General features: G+C 43.2%; 1 protein-coding gene across 1 annotated transcript in view; it reads right to left on the reverse strand.

Moving 5' to 3' along the window:
• Nucleotides 1-14,662, reverse strand: part of CHUK (component of inhibitor of nuclear factor kappa B kinase complex) — a 90,683-nt gene that overhangs the window by 64,528 nt on the left and 11,493 nt on the right. Inside the window, exons 5-8 of the mRNA XM_074958614.1 lie at nucleotides 4,476-4,564; nucleotides 3,652-3,741; nucleotides 3,367-3,491; nucleotides 2,212-2,319 (exon numbers count right to left, since the gene is read on the reverse strand). Coding sequence (XP_074814715.1) covers nucleotides 2,212-2,319; nucleotides 3,367-3,491; nucleotides 3,652-3,741; nucleotides 4,476-4,564 — 412 coding nt within the window. The remainder of the gene's footprint in view (nucleotides 1-2,211; nucleotides 2,320-3,366; nucleotides 3,492-3,651; nucleotides 3,742-4,475; nucleotides 4,565-14,662) is intronic.

The following is a 14,662-nucleotide window of genomic DNA, read 5'->3' on the forward strand; positions in this document are numbered from 1 at the left end:
GCTGCTCTTGGCAAGTAGACAATCCCATCCCAGGCCCCCAATTCCAAATGGGGGCAAGAGAAATGAAGATTACTCGTCTGATACTGACATTTGAGATTAACTCTGTACATTCCCACTTTTGGGATGTGCTGTAGTGCAGCTCTAACTGTGGAACATTCCATAGCAGTGCCAACTGGAGAGCTCTCACATCCCTCCCTTCTCCTCACTGTTGCCGCATGTTCTGAGGGAGGGGCAATGAAAGGGAGCGTGGCACTCCAGTCACCTCAGTTCCTTCCACTACCTCCTCAAGTCTGAGATTATTATTAGGACCCCAAGGAAGAGTGGCAGGGAATGTGAATGTGCAAAGTCCATCTCAAAGAGCCCTAGTTACAGGTGACTAACTTGAATTTCTTCTTCGAGAGGCCCCTGACACATTCCCACTGTTGGGATAGTTTGTTATGCAATATTGTCTTCTGCAGAAGGTGGGACAGAGTCCTAATTAAACAGCAACTGGAGTACTGCCCTACCAAAGTGCATGTCAGATCTGAATGCTAAATAAGTAACATTTCATAAATGTGTTTATAGAGGTCCACTTTGTAGATCTGCAGAATTCAGTAATGGGAATATGTTTAAGGCTGTCTTAATCCTAGTGGAACTTTTACAGGAAGAGGCACACGGGCTAGTGTGTAACTCTCTTCAATGCACAGTGTAACCCATTTAGACAAGCACTGAGATGAAATTGCCTGACCTTTAACTATTCTCTCTGTAGGATATAAAAGGATCTGGGAACTTTCTAAAGTTTTTAGTGCAATCAAAATAGAATGCTAATGCCGTTTTAGCATCTAGTCTGTGGAGTATTGACTTGCCTAAATGCACATGAAATCTGAGAAAGCATCTGTAGACAAGCTGATTGGTTAAGATGGAAATCAGTTACCACCTTGGGCAGGAATTTAGGATGTGGACAGAGGACCAACTTTGTCCTTGTGGAAAACTGGTTCCACCATCAAGACTTGCAGTTCATTTTCCCTTCTGGCCGATAATACTGCTATAACGAATGCTGTCTTGACTGATAGATGAAGCAGTGAGCACTAATTTATTGGCTCAAAGGGCGGTCTCATAAGTTGAGCAAGGACTAAGATAAGGTCCCATGATGGCAAGGTGGCTATACATTCACCACACCTGTCAAACTTTTCAATCAAGTCCTGGGTAACTAAGGTTCTGTTGTCTTCTAATACGTGGTAGGCTGAAATGGGTGCAAAATGGACTTTCAGAGAGGATACAGATACTAGATAGTATCAGGTGCAGTAAGCAGGGGCTGATTTGTTGCAGACAATGAAGATCAGATCCCCAGAAGACAAATCTTACCCACTTGAGGTCATAGCACTTATGAATAGATTGCTTCAGAAGTTTTGCATGATGTGTTGCACATCTGACAAACAAGATTCCCCCAGATCAGTTAGTCCTATAGACCATGCTGTTACGTATAGGGACTGCAGGTGTGGGTGCAAGATCTGTGAAGGAGAACTGAAAACCACTGCAATCTTGCCCTTGCTATAACAACCAGAATTACAAGGGCATTGTCTGCTTTATCTTCCATACTACTCTTTAGATTTGAAGAAATGGGAGAAAGGCGTAGAGGATACATATTACCTAGTAGATCTGGAACACATCTGAAATGGATAGCTTACTAACTGTAAGCTAACTAACTGGTAGGGAAGGTTGCTGACAGTTGCAAATACCATGAGTGTTCCAAGTCACAAGGTGGTTAGGGACTAATGGCAACTAGTGCCCTTCTCTCTTATATCCCCTTGCAGAAGAGCATGACAAGACTCAAGGCACATACGCTCTGGGCGGATACTTCCGGCCACAAGACTGAACTCTGGCACATGAGGTGCACGTGCACCATCAGTCGTGGAATGTACACGTGGACAACTACTCTAAGGAGAACCACAGTACTCCAGTAATCCTCTTTTTCATTCATAAAACATAAGAACCTTCAAAGTTTTGGATAAAGTTCTAGACAACTGCTAGTTATTAGCTTTATTGTGCTGCAAAACACATTAACCAATGGAAACCTGCTGCAATTTTCATATTTTTGATTTGTAGTAAAATTGTGGCCATTTTCTTGCAAAACTACCTGAAATAATAAATCTGGTCATATGCACTATTGGCTCTTAATGGTTTAAAAGAAAACTCAGAGATTAATGTGCACAAAACTATAAACATACTTACCTACAAAGACTGTTAGGCTGTGGCAAATGGGTACTAAACCGAACCTCCCCAGTCATCTCTTCAAAAGCAAAAATGTGCTTTGGATCCTTTTTCTTGATTTTTTCATGCCTATAAAATAAAATTCTCTGTGGACAAACTGACTTTATGTACTCTTATTTTACTTGCTCTAGTTCAGTGGTCTCCAACCTTTTTACGCCCAAGATCACTTTTTGAATCTAAGAGCAACCCAGGATCTACCCTGCCTCTTCCCCAAAGCCCCACCCCACTCACTCCATCCCCCGCTCTCTCCATTACTCGCTCTCCCCCACCCTCACTCACTCACTTTCACCAGGCTGGGGCAGGGGGTTGGGGCTGAGGGGTTCGCAGTGTGGGAGGGAGCTCTGGGCTGAGCCTGGGGCAGGGGGTTGGGATGGAGGAGGGAGTTAGGGATGCAAGCTCTAGGAGGGAGTTTGGGTGCAGGAGGGGGCTCTGGGCTGGGGCAGAGTGTTGGGGTGCAGGAGGGGGTACAGGGTGCTGGCTCTCGGAGGGAGGTCAGGGCTGAGGCAGGGGTTGGGGTGCAGGAGGGGATATGGGGTGCTGGCTCTGGGAGGGGGTTCCAGGCTGGGGCAGGGGTGCAGGAGGGCGCTCAGGGATGGGGGTTGGGGTGTGGCCTCCCACGAGGCAGCACTTACCTCTGACAGCTCCCAGTTGGCGGCAAGCGCAGAGAGGCTAAGGCAGGCTCCCTGCCTACCCTGGCCCCACACCGCTCCTGGAAGGGGCTAAACGCACCCCTGTGGCCCCTGGGGGAGGAGGGAAGCTGGGGGCTCGTGTCTCTGCACGCTGCTTCTGCCTGCGAGCACCACCCCCACAGCTCTCCCGGCCAATGGAAGCTGTGGGGGCAGTGCTTGCAGGCAGGAGCAGTGCGCAGCGGGAGACTCCTGCTGCCCCCCTCCCCACGGGGCTACGCTGGCAGCTTCCGGGAGCGGCGTGGGGCCAGGGTAGGCAAGGAATCTGCCTTAACGGTAGACACACTGTGCCGCCGGAGATCGCAATCGACTGGGAGATGCTCTAGGATTGACCATTCAATGACCACTGCTCTAGTTCATACAGCCACCTCCCCACAAAAAGAGCAACTCTATCAAACCCAGGCACCCTCTCTCATAGCAAATGTCTTACCAGGTAAATGGCTGTAGATTGTGTAAAAAGGGTCTAAATCCTGCAATACACTCGAACACCATTGTTCCAAAGCTCCAATAATCTACAGTAACAGTGTAGGATTTACTCTCAAAGAGTTCTGGGGCCTAAAAAACAATATCATACTATTTTTAAAGTGACAAAACTCCAGAGAATGTATTTTTTTCTATTTCTGGAAAATGTATGATTTGAGGAACATGTGTAAGTAGAATTGTGCTAATTTATGCCAAAGTAAATTGTAAACATGAAAAAAAACAAAACACTTACCAAATATTGTAAGGTCCCAACAAATGATGTACATAAACTTCCCTGATCCAGATCTTTGGCATATCCCAAGTCTATTATTTTATGAATTATCTGTCAATATCCAAGACAAATGTTTGATAAAGCATGATGAAAAGGGCAAATTCAAAGTAAAAGGTGCAGAGTCAAACCCAGGGATGGGGGGAACAAATCCACAAACAAGATTTAAAAAAAACCATGAAATGCTACACAGAGCTGTTCAGCCATGTAAGCCAAGCTCATTCATTTACATCAACATGCATATACAATTCATTATTGTCCTGAAACTAATTGGATCAGGCTTGACTGAACACAGCATCTAAACTTTTGAGAATTTACAAGATATAGTATTTTGATATCAAGAAAAGTAAACAGAAAAATAGTAAATCAAGAATACCGCTTTTACTAAAAAATGTATCCAACTGAGCACAAGGACAATCTTGATATGTACCCCGCAGAAATCCAAAACATATGCCAGGATACAATCAATGTCACATTGCTGATACTGACAGGAAGCAAAAACACTGGTTAAAAAAAATAGTTGATACTTTACAGTAAAGTGACTGATCAATTGACAAGTCTTCAAGGATAAGCAAATAGAATTTGTAATATTAAGAAGGAATATGAACATTATTAAAATCATGGTTGTCTTTTGCATAAGCATCATTCTATGGGATTCAGTGCTATACTAAATAAGAAAGCAGTAGCATTCTTCATTTCAATCAGTCAAGGCAAAATTGTTACATGACTTTCAGATCTGATATTTGGGACACCAAAGGTGATATCTTTGGCACAGTTATATGACTTACCTTTCCACCATCATCCTGGAGAACAATATTTTCAGGCTTTAGATCTCTGTGTATAATTCTGTTTTCATGCAAATACTGGATACCCGACCCTGAATAAAATCAAGTATTTGACATAAGAAACAGAAACAGCACCAGTACCAGTACAAATCAAGTTATAAGAATTTCTAACACCTCTATTTATTCTTTTTTGGTCAGGAAATCGTATAAAGTTAAGGTTATGTATTTCTCTTTAAAAACAAGAATGGTTTAAAACATAATAAAATTCTGTAATTGGTGAATTTACACTTTCACCTCTGTAACCTCCCCACACCGCATTAACAAATCAGAGAACCTTTTACCCTACCAAGTGCCATCTGCATTTCCATTATTGGCCACCAACCAGCTGGCCTATCAACTGCCTGGTGAAGCACCTCATACAGACAGCTGTCTTCTCCAGCCCACTCTCCTGCTGCAGGACACAGCAGCATGCTGTATTTTACCTGCCACATGAGGTTCCTCACCTACCATTTCACTAGACCAGACATCACCAGGCTAGTTCCCCCACTGTGCCAAAACAACCTGAAAATTCCATAGTATCTTCTACTCTCACCTTTCCAAGACGTGGAGGGTCAATCCTTTATGACATAATATATAAATCTACCTTTACCTTACTCTCTCAGCACAAAGAAGCCTCAGCCCTCCAAGTACTACATACACCTAAATTGGGGCCATATTTCTACCCTTTCTGTGTGGAAGGAAGATGGAAGCTAGTAAGTGCAGCCTGGGAAACTCCACATGCCCTTGGCAGCACATCGCTGCCATATTCTGCCTTATACCCTCCCTTTAGGACAGTCCCCAAGTCAGGTGACACACAAGGGTGTCAAATGCACCCTAGACATCTTCCCCCAGCTCAGTTAACTGAGTCTCCCTGATTATTCTACTGGAAACTGCCCATCAGCTGTGCATTACACATTGACCTGCATAGGTGCCAGATCCCAGCACCACAAGAATGCACCCCAACACATCACCTTATAATCCAGGCCCCTGTACTCAAGACTGCTACAGAATTTGTACCTTGCAGGATAATTGTGCTCCAAACATCAAATGTTTTGGACTTCTTGTTAAATTTTTTTCATTGCTTATGGTTGCAAAGTAAGCATTAAAAACATGAACTGAGTGTAAACCATTACATCAGTCTTCCTGCACCTGCAGAAAGCCTGAAACAACCGGTCTAAGAAGTGTCAACTGCCTCATTTATCTCAGTGAGATGCATGGTGTTGGAATAGTCTTTGTTCAGAGTGAATGAAAGGTTGTTTTAAGTTAAGAGCATGTTATGTAAAGAGCTGCTTAAAGAAAGCACAGAACAGATTCAAAGGAATGCAGAGAACTGAGTTTTGTTGACCTAAAGGAAGTGCTAAATAGGGGTTACAAAACTTCTCATGAAGTTACAGAATTACAGGCCAGAAACTTTCTTAAATTGGAAGCATCTCTGTCGGTTCAATCAGAAATGTGCTTTCAACTAAATGTTGATTGAACAACACTTCCCCTTAGTTAGACATTTCTTTTTTAGGAGCATCTGGAACTCCTTGCCAGAGGATGTTGTGAAGGCCAAGACCATAACAGGGTTCAAAAAAGAACAAGATAAATTCAGGGAGGATAGGTCAATCAATGGCTATTAGCCAGGATGGGCAGGAATGGTGTCAGAAGCTGTTTGCCAGAAGCTGGGAATGAGCGACAGGAGATGGATCACTTGATGATTACCTGTTCTGTTCATTCCCTCTGGGGCACCAGGCACTGGCCACTGTAGGAAGACAGGATGCCGAGCTAGATGGACCTTTGGTCTGACCCAGTTGGGCCATTCTTATGCTGCTAAGTATTGAAGGATGGAATGTTGTTGCCTCGGTAATGCTGTTCTGGCCCCTTGGTGCTTTTGTCCTTGGAGCTCCAGTGTTATCAGCAATAGCAAACAGTGCAGCCTGCTAATTTAGCAAACCTTAATGCTACTTGTAAAAAAAGACAACAGGCACAGTTTTGTAACAAAGGCACTTGGCCAGGTTTATTGCCCTGAAGGCACAGTACTAGTGTTTTATAGGAGCTACAAGGACACTAACATATAAGTGCCCAGGGGCAAGGAACAGCTTAGTGAGCAGAAGGAATTTTTGCTGTCTCCTCAGCCACACAAAGGGTTAAGGCAACATTTATAGACTGAAACAAACAACTTACATACCCTTATACATGTTTTATGACATTTGTTTGTTATTTCCCCTTGTTCCTAATATCTTGGACAAAACATCCTTATTCATTATTTTGTCAAATTTTATTTTGTACTAAATTTGGATGCATTTATACTAGTTAAAATATATGTATGTAAATACCGTAGCCTAGTACACTAGCAACAACTTTGCCAAGTTCATGTACTGGACAGTGAACTTATGTTCGTTTGCTTTAATATATGGCCTGACTTTGGTTTACAGAAGTGGTTCTCAAACTGTTGTACTGGTGACCCCTTTCACATAGCAAGCCTCTGAGTGAGAAACCTCCTTACAAATTAAAAACACTTGTTTATATATTTAACACCATTATAAATGCTGGAGGCAAAGCGGGGTTTGGGGTGTAGGCTGACAGCTCACGACCCCCTATGTAATAACCCTCGCAACCCCCTGAGGGGTCCCAACCCAGTTTGAGAACCCCTGGTTTACAGCCTCTGATTCAGGCCTTAAATTTTGCACCAGGCTCAGTGTTCCAATCTCTCTCTCTCTACTACAGCTGCATTTTCCTTTCTTCTCCTTCACAGTGTATGTATTTAAGAAGAAACAGGATCAGACTAACTACAAAATCCTGAGCACTAAATACAACCATCTAAAAAGGTGCATCCTCTTCCCCTATCCACACAAGGGCACTCAGTCACACCTATAAGATGATCAAACTAGGGGTTTCCCTATGAGGCTACAGAGCTGAAAACAGAAGGAAAAAGGGAATTTGTTAAAATGAAGATATATTTGCTCTTTTGGGATTCAACTGTGCATGCACTTCATGTTTATTTTTTGGCTTGGTAATGTGCAAGCAAAACCAAGATTCTAGCAACAAAACCCCCAAACCAAACAATTGTTAATGATGTGGCAATAAGTAGCAATAGTGCAACTTTTTAATTTTAGCACACTACAAACCATTAAATCTGCACCATATGTTAACTCTGAAACATAACAATGAATAATAACCATGAACATTGTTATGTATGTAGCGGGGCAGTTACCCCGCTCCTGTGAAAGGCTAGGCTGATTGGGGAAGCAGCCACAGCTAGGGCCACGCCGCAATCAGGCCACAGCTGGCCCTATAAAAGGGCTGTGAGCCAGGCGCTGAGTCAGTCTCTCTCTAGCTCTGGAGAGAGAAGGACCTGGCTGCCTGGGAGAGAAGGGTATCTGAAGTAGAGTAGTGCTGGGGAAAGGCAAGAGGAATTGGGGAGCTCCAGCCTGGTAACTCCCCAGGCTGCAGGCCTTGTGCAAGGCCTAAAGAAGGTACTGGGGCTGCAGAGGTACCGTCTGGGGTTAGGCAGAAACAGCTGGTCCAGACCCCATTGCCAATGATGAGTGGCCATTACAGACTGCAGTCTGCCCCAATGAGTGGGAGCTAGATGATGACTGGCAGTAGCCACTGAGGCAAGGTGGGGATAATGGGTTGAAGGTTCCCCTGGGAGGGGAGACCCAGACTGTGGATTACTGCTGGAGATAGAACCCTGAGGTAAAGGGGCAGCGGGGCCCGGGAAGGACACAGGGGCCTGAGGCAGGTGAGCCACAGGCCTGCAGAGGGCGCTCTGGGCTGGACAAGAGCTAATTCCCAAGACTACCAGCAGGAGGTGCCGCACTGGTGAGTCTTCAACCCTGCTACAATGTATTTCATTATAGATCATTTTTTTTCAGAAATATCCAACTAATGTGCTTAGCTCACAATTCCAAGATGCCTTCCCCACATGAGCCAGGTACCAGAAGCCCCACCTCTTCCATACCAGCTGCTAAAAATCTTCAATCCATAATTTACAGCTTCAAAAATGCACTTATCCACAGTCAATACAAAAATCTGCAGGAAATGGAGGACTGGCAATGTAGAGGCACAGTAAAATAAGTTGAATGTTATGTCAGGAACACACATGAGGGATACCATATTATTAGTGTTAGTATGTAATTTAATTTAAAAAGTCCGAGTTTTCCTGAAGGCACCACAGAATTTCCAGCCAGCTAGAGTGGAGCACCACAGGCCCTCGGGGCCAGGCCACAGAATTTCCAGCCAGCCACTGGGGAAATCTCTGACCCTATAGGCCAGGCCAAAGAATTTAGATGCAGCTCCCCACAGAGTACATAGGGCCTTTCCTAAAAGTCGAAGGCAGGCAGGAATACAAGACAGAGTTAAGACTTGTTTTGCAACATTACTTGTAAATTTCCACTTTCCAGTGTTTGTTTATTGAACTATACAATTCAGTGTTGTTAACATGCATATGGCCATTTAAAAGTGTATTTGGCTGGACATTTCCTTGGAATGACTTCATTAGACCATTCTCCAGGAGCTCCTCCTGCAGATACACCCACCTGGGTGTAGAGAAGACATTTTCACCAGCCAAGACCAACACTATCTCCCTAGACAGAGAGCTGTGCTGACTCGAGATAGAGTTGGTGCTTTTTATTCTCTCCTAGCAATGCTGCTGGCAGAGCAATGGAAGCTAAGAGCAGGCATCTGAAAAGGCAGTATAGCAAAGATACCATTGCTGTGACTCTAGACCCCAGTCCAACTCAGCAGGAGGAGTAATGAGAAGATGCTGGCCACCAGGAGCAGGAACACACATCAGGCATTCTTGCTGCCCTAGACCAGGTCTGAAGTGTGTGTGACTAAAGTTAGGGTTGGTCACGGGGGGGCAAAGGGGATCCACACAGAGTTTCAGAGGGTCTATCCTCCAATCCAGGGACTACAAAATTGATATTAACACCTGAACCATCTTTTCCACATGTTGTTGATTTGGGGTATACACAGATGCTAGCCATGGCTGAAGCTTTCTGAGGTGTAGCCTGGTGTGTTGAACTACACAGGAGGCAGTTGTGTGCCATGGTGAGAGGATATGATTTCAGACATAGCACCAGATCCTGTAGCATCTCAAACCTGGATTGAGGTGGTAAAACCTTGGCCTTTGTGGAATCTAAGACCACACCAATAAACTATCTTGGGTACAGGTAGTAGAACTGATCTGTCCCATTCACCAGGAGCCCCAGTGCATCGAACATTGATACGATAGTGAAGATGCTGTGTAACACCTGAGCCTCAACCAGTTATCCAGGTACATAGGGCCCTATGAAATGTTTTATTATGGATTTTCAGATTTATTCAGATTTTTCCCATTTTTAAAAAATTAATCTATGGATTTTTTTAAATCAAAATTCTTTGATACACTGACAACAATTAAGTAGCCTTTCTATAAATGCATTAAAATGTTCAGAATTGGATTGCAATGGGAAAACAGATTTTACAAAAAAAATCCTACAATTTAAGGAAAACATGCTGCAGATATACAGTACATGTGAAAATTAACACATTTTAAATCACTTTTTAAAGTAGCACTTGCGAAGGTGACCAAACTGACGTCGCTAAACAGTAATACAAAAAGTCCACAGAAGCGTGTGGGCACGCATGGTGGGGCAGGTGCATGTATGCTCTCTCTTTAAGCAGAGCACTCACAGCCTAAATACTTGTTCAGACAGCAGGTGGCAGCAACCACTCCTGAGACATGCATCCAATGAAATGAGCTGTAGCTCACAAAAGCTTATGCTCAAATTTGTTAGTCCCTAAGGTGCCACAAGTACTCCTTTTCTTTTTGCGAATACAGACTAACACGGCTGCTACTCTGACTCCTGACACAGAGGCTGGTACACAGAGAGGATCGCCCCTGACCCCCACCCCAATGGAGACCAGCAAGGGGAAGGGGACACCCCAACCTCAGCCCCCACCCCTCAGGCTCTGCTCAACACAAAACAGGAGGCTTCCGATCCAGAGCAGCTTGACTCAAGTGTAGCTGCACAGTAGCTCAGCCATGCAGCTCACCCTGCCTGCCGCTGTGGTCTCAGTGCTGGGGAAAGCAGAATTCTGCATTAACGTTCTGATTCCATGATTCTATCCATGAACACAGATTTCATAGTACCCTAGGTATAGGAACACATGGATTCCTGATTTATGCAGATGAGTTCCCACTACCACCATCCACTTTGAACATCTGAGGAGTGGCTGAGAGACCAAACTAGAGCACTGAACTGATAGTGGGACCCATTTACCACAAATCTGAGAAACTTCCAATGGCAGTGTCAAATCACAACATGGAAGCAAGCATTCTTTAAGTATCAGTCCCCATGTTCCAGGAAGGAATAATCAAGGCTATGGTATCCACTAACCATGAGCAACTTTATTTTCTTCAGGAATTTGTTTAACTCTCTTAGATCTACAATAGGCCTGAGAACTTCTTTGGCTTTGGGGATCAGGAATAAAAGCCTTCCCCTCTGAGGCCTAATTGAACTTCCTCTGTGGCCCCAATTGAAGAAGCAACCGGATCTCCTAATGACGGATGATCTTGTCAGAGCAGTCACTGAAGGAGAGCAGGGAACGGGGTGGGGGTGTATAAATGAACCTGAGGGAATATTCCAGTTCTACCATGCTTAAGACCCACTGATCCGAGGTTATTTGGACCCACAGTCTTAGGAAGTGGGATAATCGGTTGAAAAACAAAGGGCAGGAAATAGAGGGAACTACAGACACTGGTGTACTGTCCTCAACAAACGCGTCAAAATGCCTGTTGGAATGCAGCAGCTGGAAAGCATGAGCCCACTAATGCTGAAGAGGAGGATGGTAGAGACTGCCCTGTATAACTCCTGCCCTTTCTCCTTGGCGAATCTTGAGACAGAGGAGGAAAACCCTGGAGTCTGTATGGCTGTTAATGACCAAAATGTTTCCTCTCTTTCACCAGAATATAGATCACTGGAATCCTTTAAGCTACAGAGCCCATCATCCATCTTATCTGAACATAAACAGGGACCTTTGAAAGGAAGGTCCATGATGGTTTACTGGACTTCTGGCGAAATCCTGGATGACTGTAACCACGAACATCTTCTCACTGTAACAGCTGATACCATGTTTCGAACCACCACATCTGCACTGCACATGATGTCCTGGAGAACAGTTCTGGCAATCAACTTGCCATCATCTACTATTACTGCAAACTCCTGCTTACAGTGCTTTGGCAGATTATAAAATTTAAAGATGATGTTTTCCTAGAGGGTGGAGTCAGAGCAGCTCAGAAGTGCCTGTTGATTTGATTCTTGAGCTGAAGACTCCCTGTGGAATAAAGTTTGCATCCAAACAAGTCCAGTTCCTTTGCATCTTTTTGCCTGTCAGTGTTGACACTAGGTACACGTCTCTCCCATTTATTAGCAGCTGTCACCAACAAGGAACCCAGGGGAGGATGGGAATACAAGTATTTATAACCCTTAGAGGGGATGTAGTATTTCCTTTCAGCACACTTTGCTGTGTGGGGTAAGGAGAATGGTGTCATAACACTTTGACTGGCTCCATAATGGCTTCACCAATTGGCAGGACCACCCTGGCAGGGGCTGCTGATATGAAGATGTCCACCACTAGGAGGAGCTTAAACCTCTTGGAGATGTTTGTCACTGATACGGGATTCACCCAATGTCACATTAATCAGGTTGGATGGGGATCACTAACTGGCATGGGTTTAGTGCAACTGTAGCAGGATTTAAACCCCAGTGAGCACAGCATCGTTCTGGTACCAAAAGCCAGTTATCTGAAAACAAACTTAGTCTAGTCTTAGGACTACCAGTATAACTAGTAGGGCTGTTGATTAAATTTTTTTGAGTTAATCGCATGAGTTAACGGTGATTGATTATTATTATTCAGTTTTAATTGCACTGTTAAACATTAGAATACCGACTGAAATTTATTAAACATTTTTGGGTGTTTTTCTACATTTTTGAATATATTGATTTCAATTACAATACAGTATACAGTGCTCACTTTATATTTATTAAACATTTGCACTGTAAAGATGAACAAAAGAAATAGTATTTTGCAATTCACATCTACAAGTACTGTTGTGCAATCTCTATCCTGAAAGTGCAACTTACAAAAGTATTTTGTTCCATAACTGCACTCAAAAACAAAACAATGTAAAACTTTAGAGCCTACAAGTCCACTCAGTCCTACTACTTTTTCAGCCAATCGCTCAGACAAGTTCGTTTACATTTGCAGGAGATAATGCTGCCCGCTTCTTGTTTACAATGTCACCTGAAAGTAAGAATAGGCATTCGCATGGCATTGTTGTAGTTGGCGTTGCACGACATTTACATGCCAGATGCGCTATAGATTCATATGTCCCTTCATACTTCAATCACCATTCCAGAGGACATGCGTCCATGCTGATGACTGGTTCTGCTCAATAATGATCCAAAGCAGTACAGACCAACACGTGTTCATTTTCCTCATCTGGTTCAGATGCCATCAGCAGAAGGTTGATTTTCTTTTTTGGTGGTTCCGGTTCTGTAGTTTCCGCATCAGAGTGTTACTCTTAACATTTCAGATTCTTAAACCTTGGGTCGAGTGCTGTAGCTATTTTTAGAAATCTCACATTGGTACGCTCTTTGTGTTTTGTCAAATCTGCAGTGAAAGTTCTTAAAAGGAACACGTGCTGGGCCATCAGCCGAGATGCTACAACATGAAATATATGGCAGAATGCGGGTAAAACAAGAGCAGAAGACATACAAGGAGTTCAGTCTCAAATTTAATTGATGCATTTTTTTTTTTAAATGAGTGTCGTCAGCATGGAAGCATGTCCTCTGGATTGGTGACCGAAGCATGAAGGTGCATACGAATGTTTAGCACATCTGGCACGTGAATATCTTGCAATGCTGTCTACAAGAGAGCCATGTGAACGCCTGTTCTCGCTTTCAGGTGACATTGTAAACAAGAAGCGGGCAGCATTATCTCCTGCAAACGTAAACAAACTTATTTGTCTGAGCAATTGGCTGAACAAATAGTAGGACTGAGTGGACTTGTAGGCTCTAAAGTTTTACATTGCATTCAAAAACAACTTATTTTTTGTACAGGTTTCAGAGTAACAGCCTTGTTAGTCTGTATTCGCAAAAAGAAAAGGAGTACTTGTGGCACCTTAGAGACTAACCAATTTATTTGAGCATGAGCTTTCGTGAGCTACAGCTCACTTCATCGGATGCATACTGTAGAAACTGCAGAAGACATTATATACACAGAGACCATGATCTCTATGATCTCATTATAGATCATTATGATCATGATCATGGTCTCTGTGTATATAATGTCTTCTGCAGTTTCCACAGTATGCATCCGATGAAGTGAGCTGTAGCTCACGAAAGCTCATGCTCAAATAAATTGGTTAGTCTCTAAGGTGCCACAAGTACTCCTTTTATTTTTTGTACATAATTCTACATTTGTAAGTTCAACTTTCATGACAGAGATTGCACTACAGTACTTGTATTAGGTGAATTGAAAAATACTATTTCTTATTTTTTACAGTGCAAATATTTGTAATCAAAAATAAGTACAAAGTGAGCACTGTATACTTTATATTCTGTGTTGTAATTGAAATCAATACATTTGATTATGTAGAAAACATCCAAAAATATTTACATAAATGGTATTCTATTGTTTAACAGCACAATTATGCAATTAATCATGATTAATTTTTTTAATTGCTTGACAGCCCTAATAACTAGCTAAACGAACTTACTCCTAACAATAAGAGGGTATATAGACAAAGAATTGAAGGAAGCACTTATAATAAATTGAAGGTTGCTGTGACAACTGTCACGGGCAGCATGAAGGAACTGAAAGGGATCCAGAGGTGGCTCCGCCCTCTTATACCACCCCACAGTGGCATCAGATAGGAGGGGGCTCAAGCTGCCCCCATAGGTACAGCTGAGGGAAAAATATTCTCTAAAAGCAGTTCATGAGGCAAACACACACCCCTAAAGTGGAACAGATCTGTGCAAACACTCAAAGGACAACACTTCTTCCCTGCAAAAGCAAACAGATTTCTTTTGGTAGATTTGACTCACCCTGTAGTCCCAAGAAGAAGAGAATCATGTATATAGATCATGTGTTCACAAACTCCTTACTATTAGTAAAAT

The sequence above is a fragment of the Natator depressus genome, chromosome 7 (assembly GCF_965152275.1).
Source record: "Natator depressus isolate rNatDep1 chromosome 7, rNatDep2.hap1, whole genome shotgun sequence".
Taxonomy (NCBI): domain Eukaryota; kingdom Metazoa; phylum Chordata; order Testudines; family Cheloniidae; genus Natator; species Natator depressus.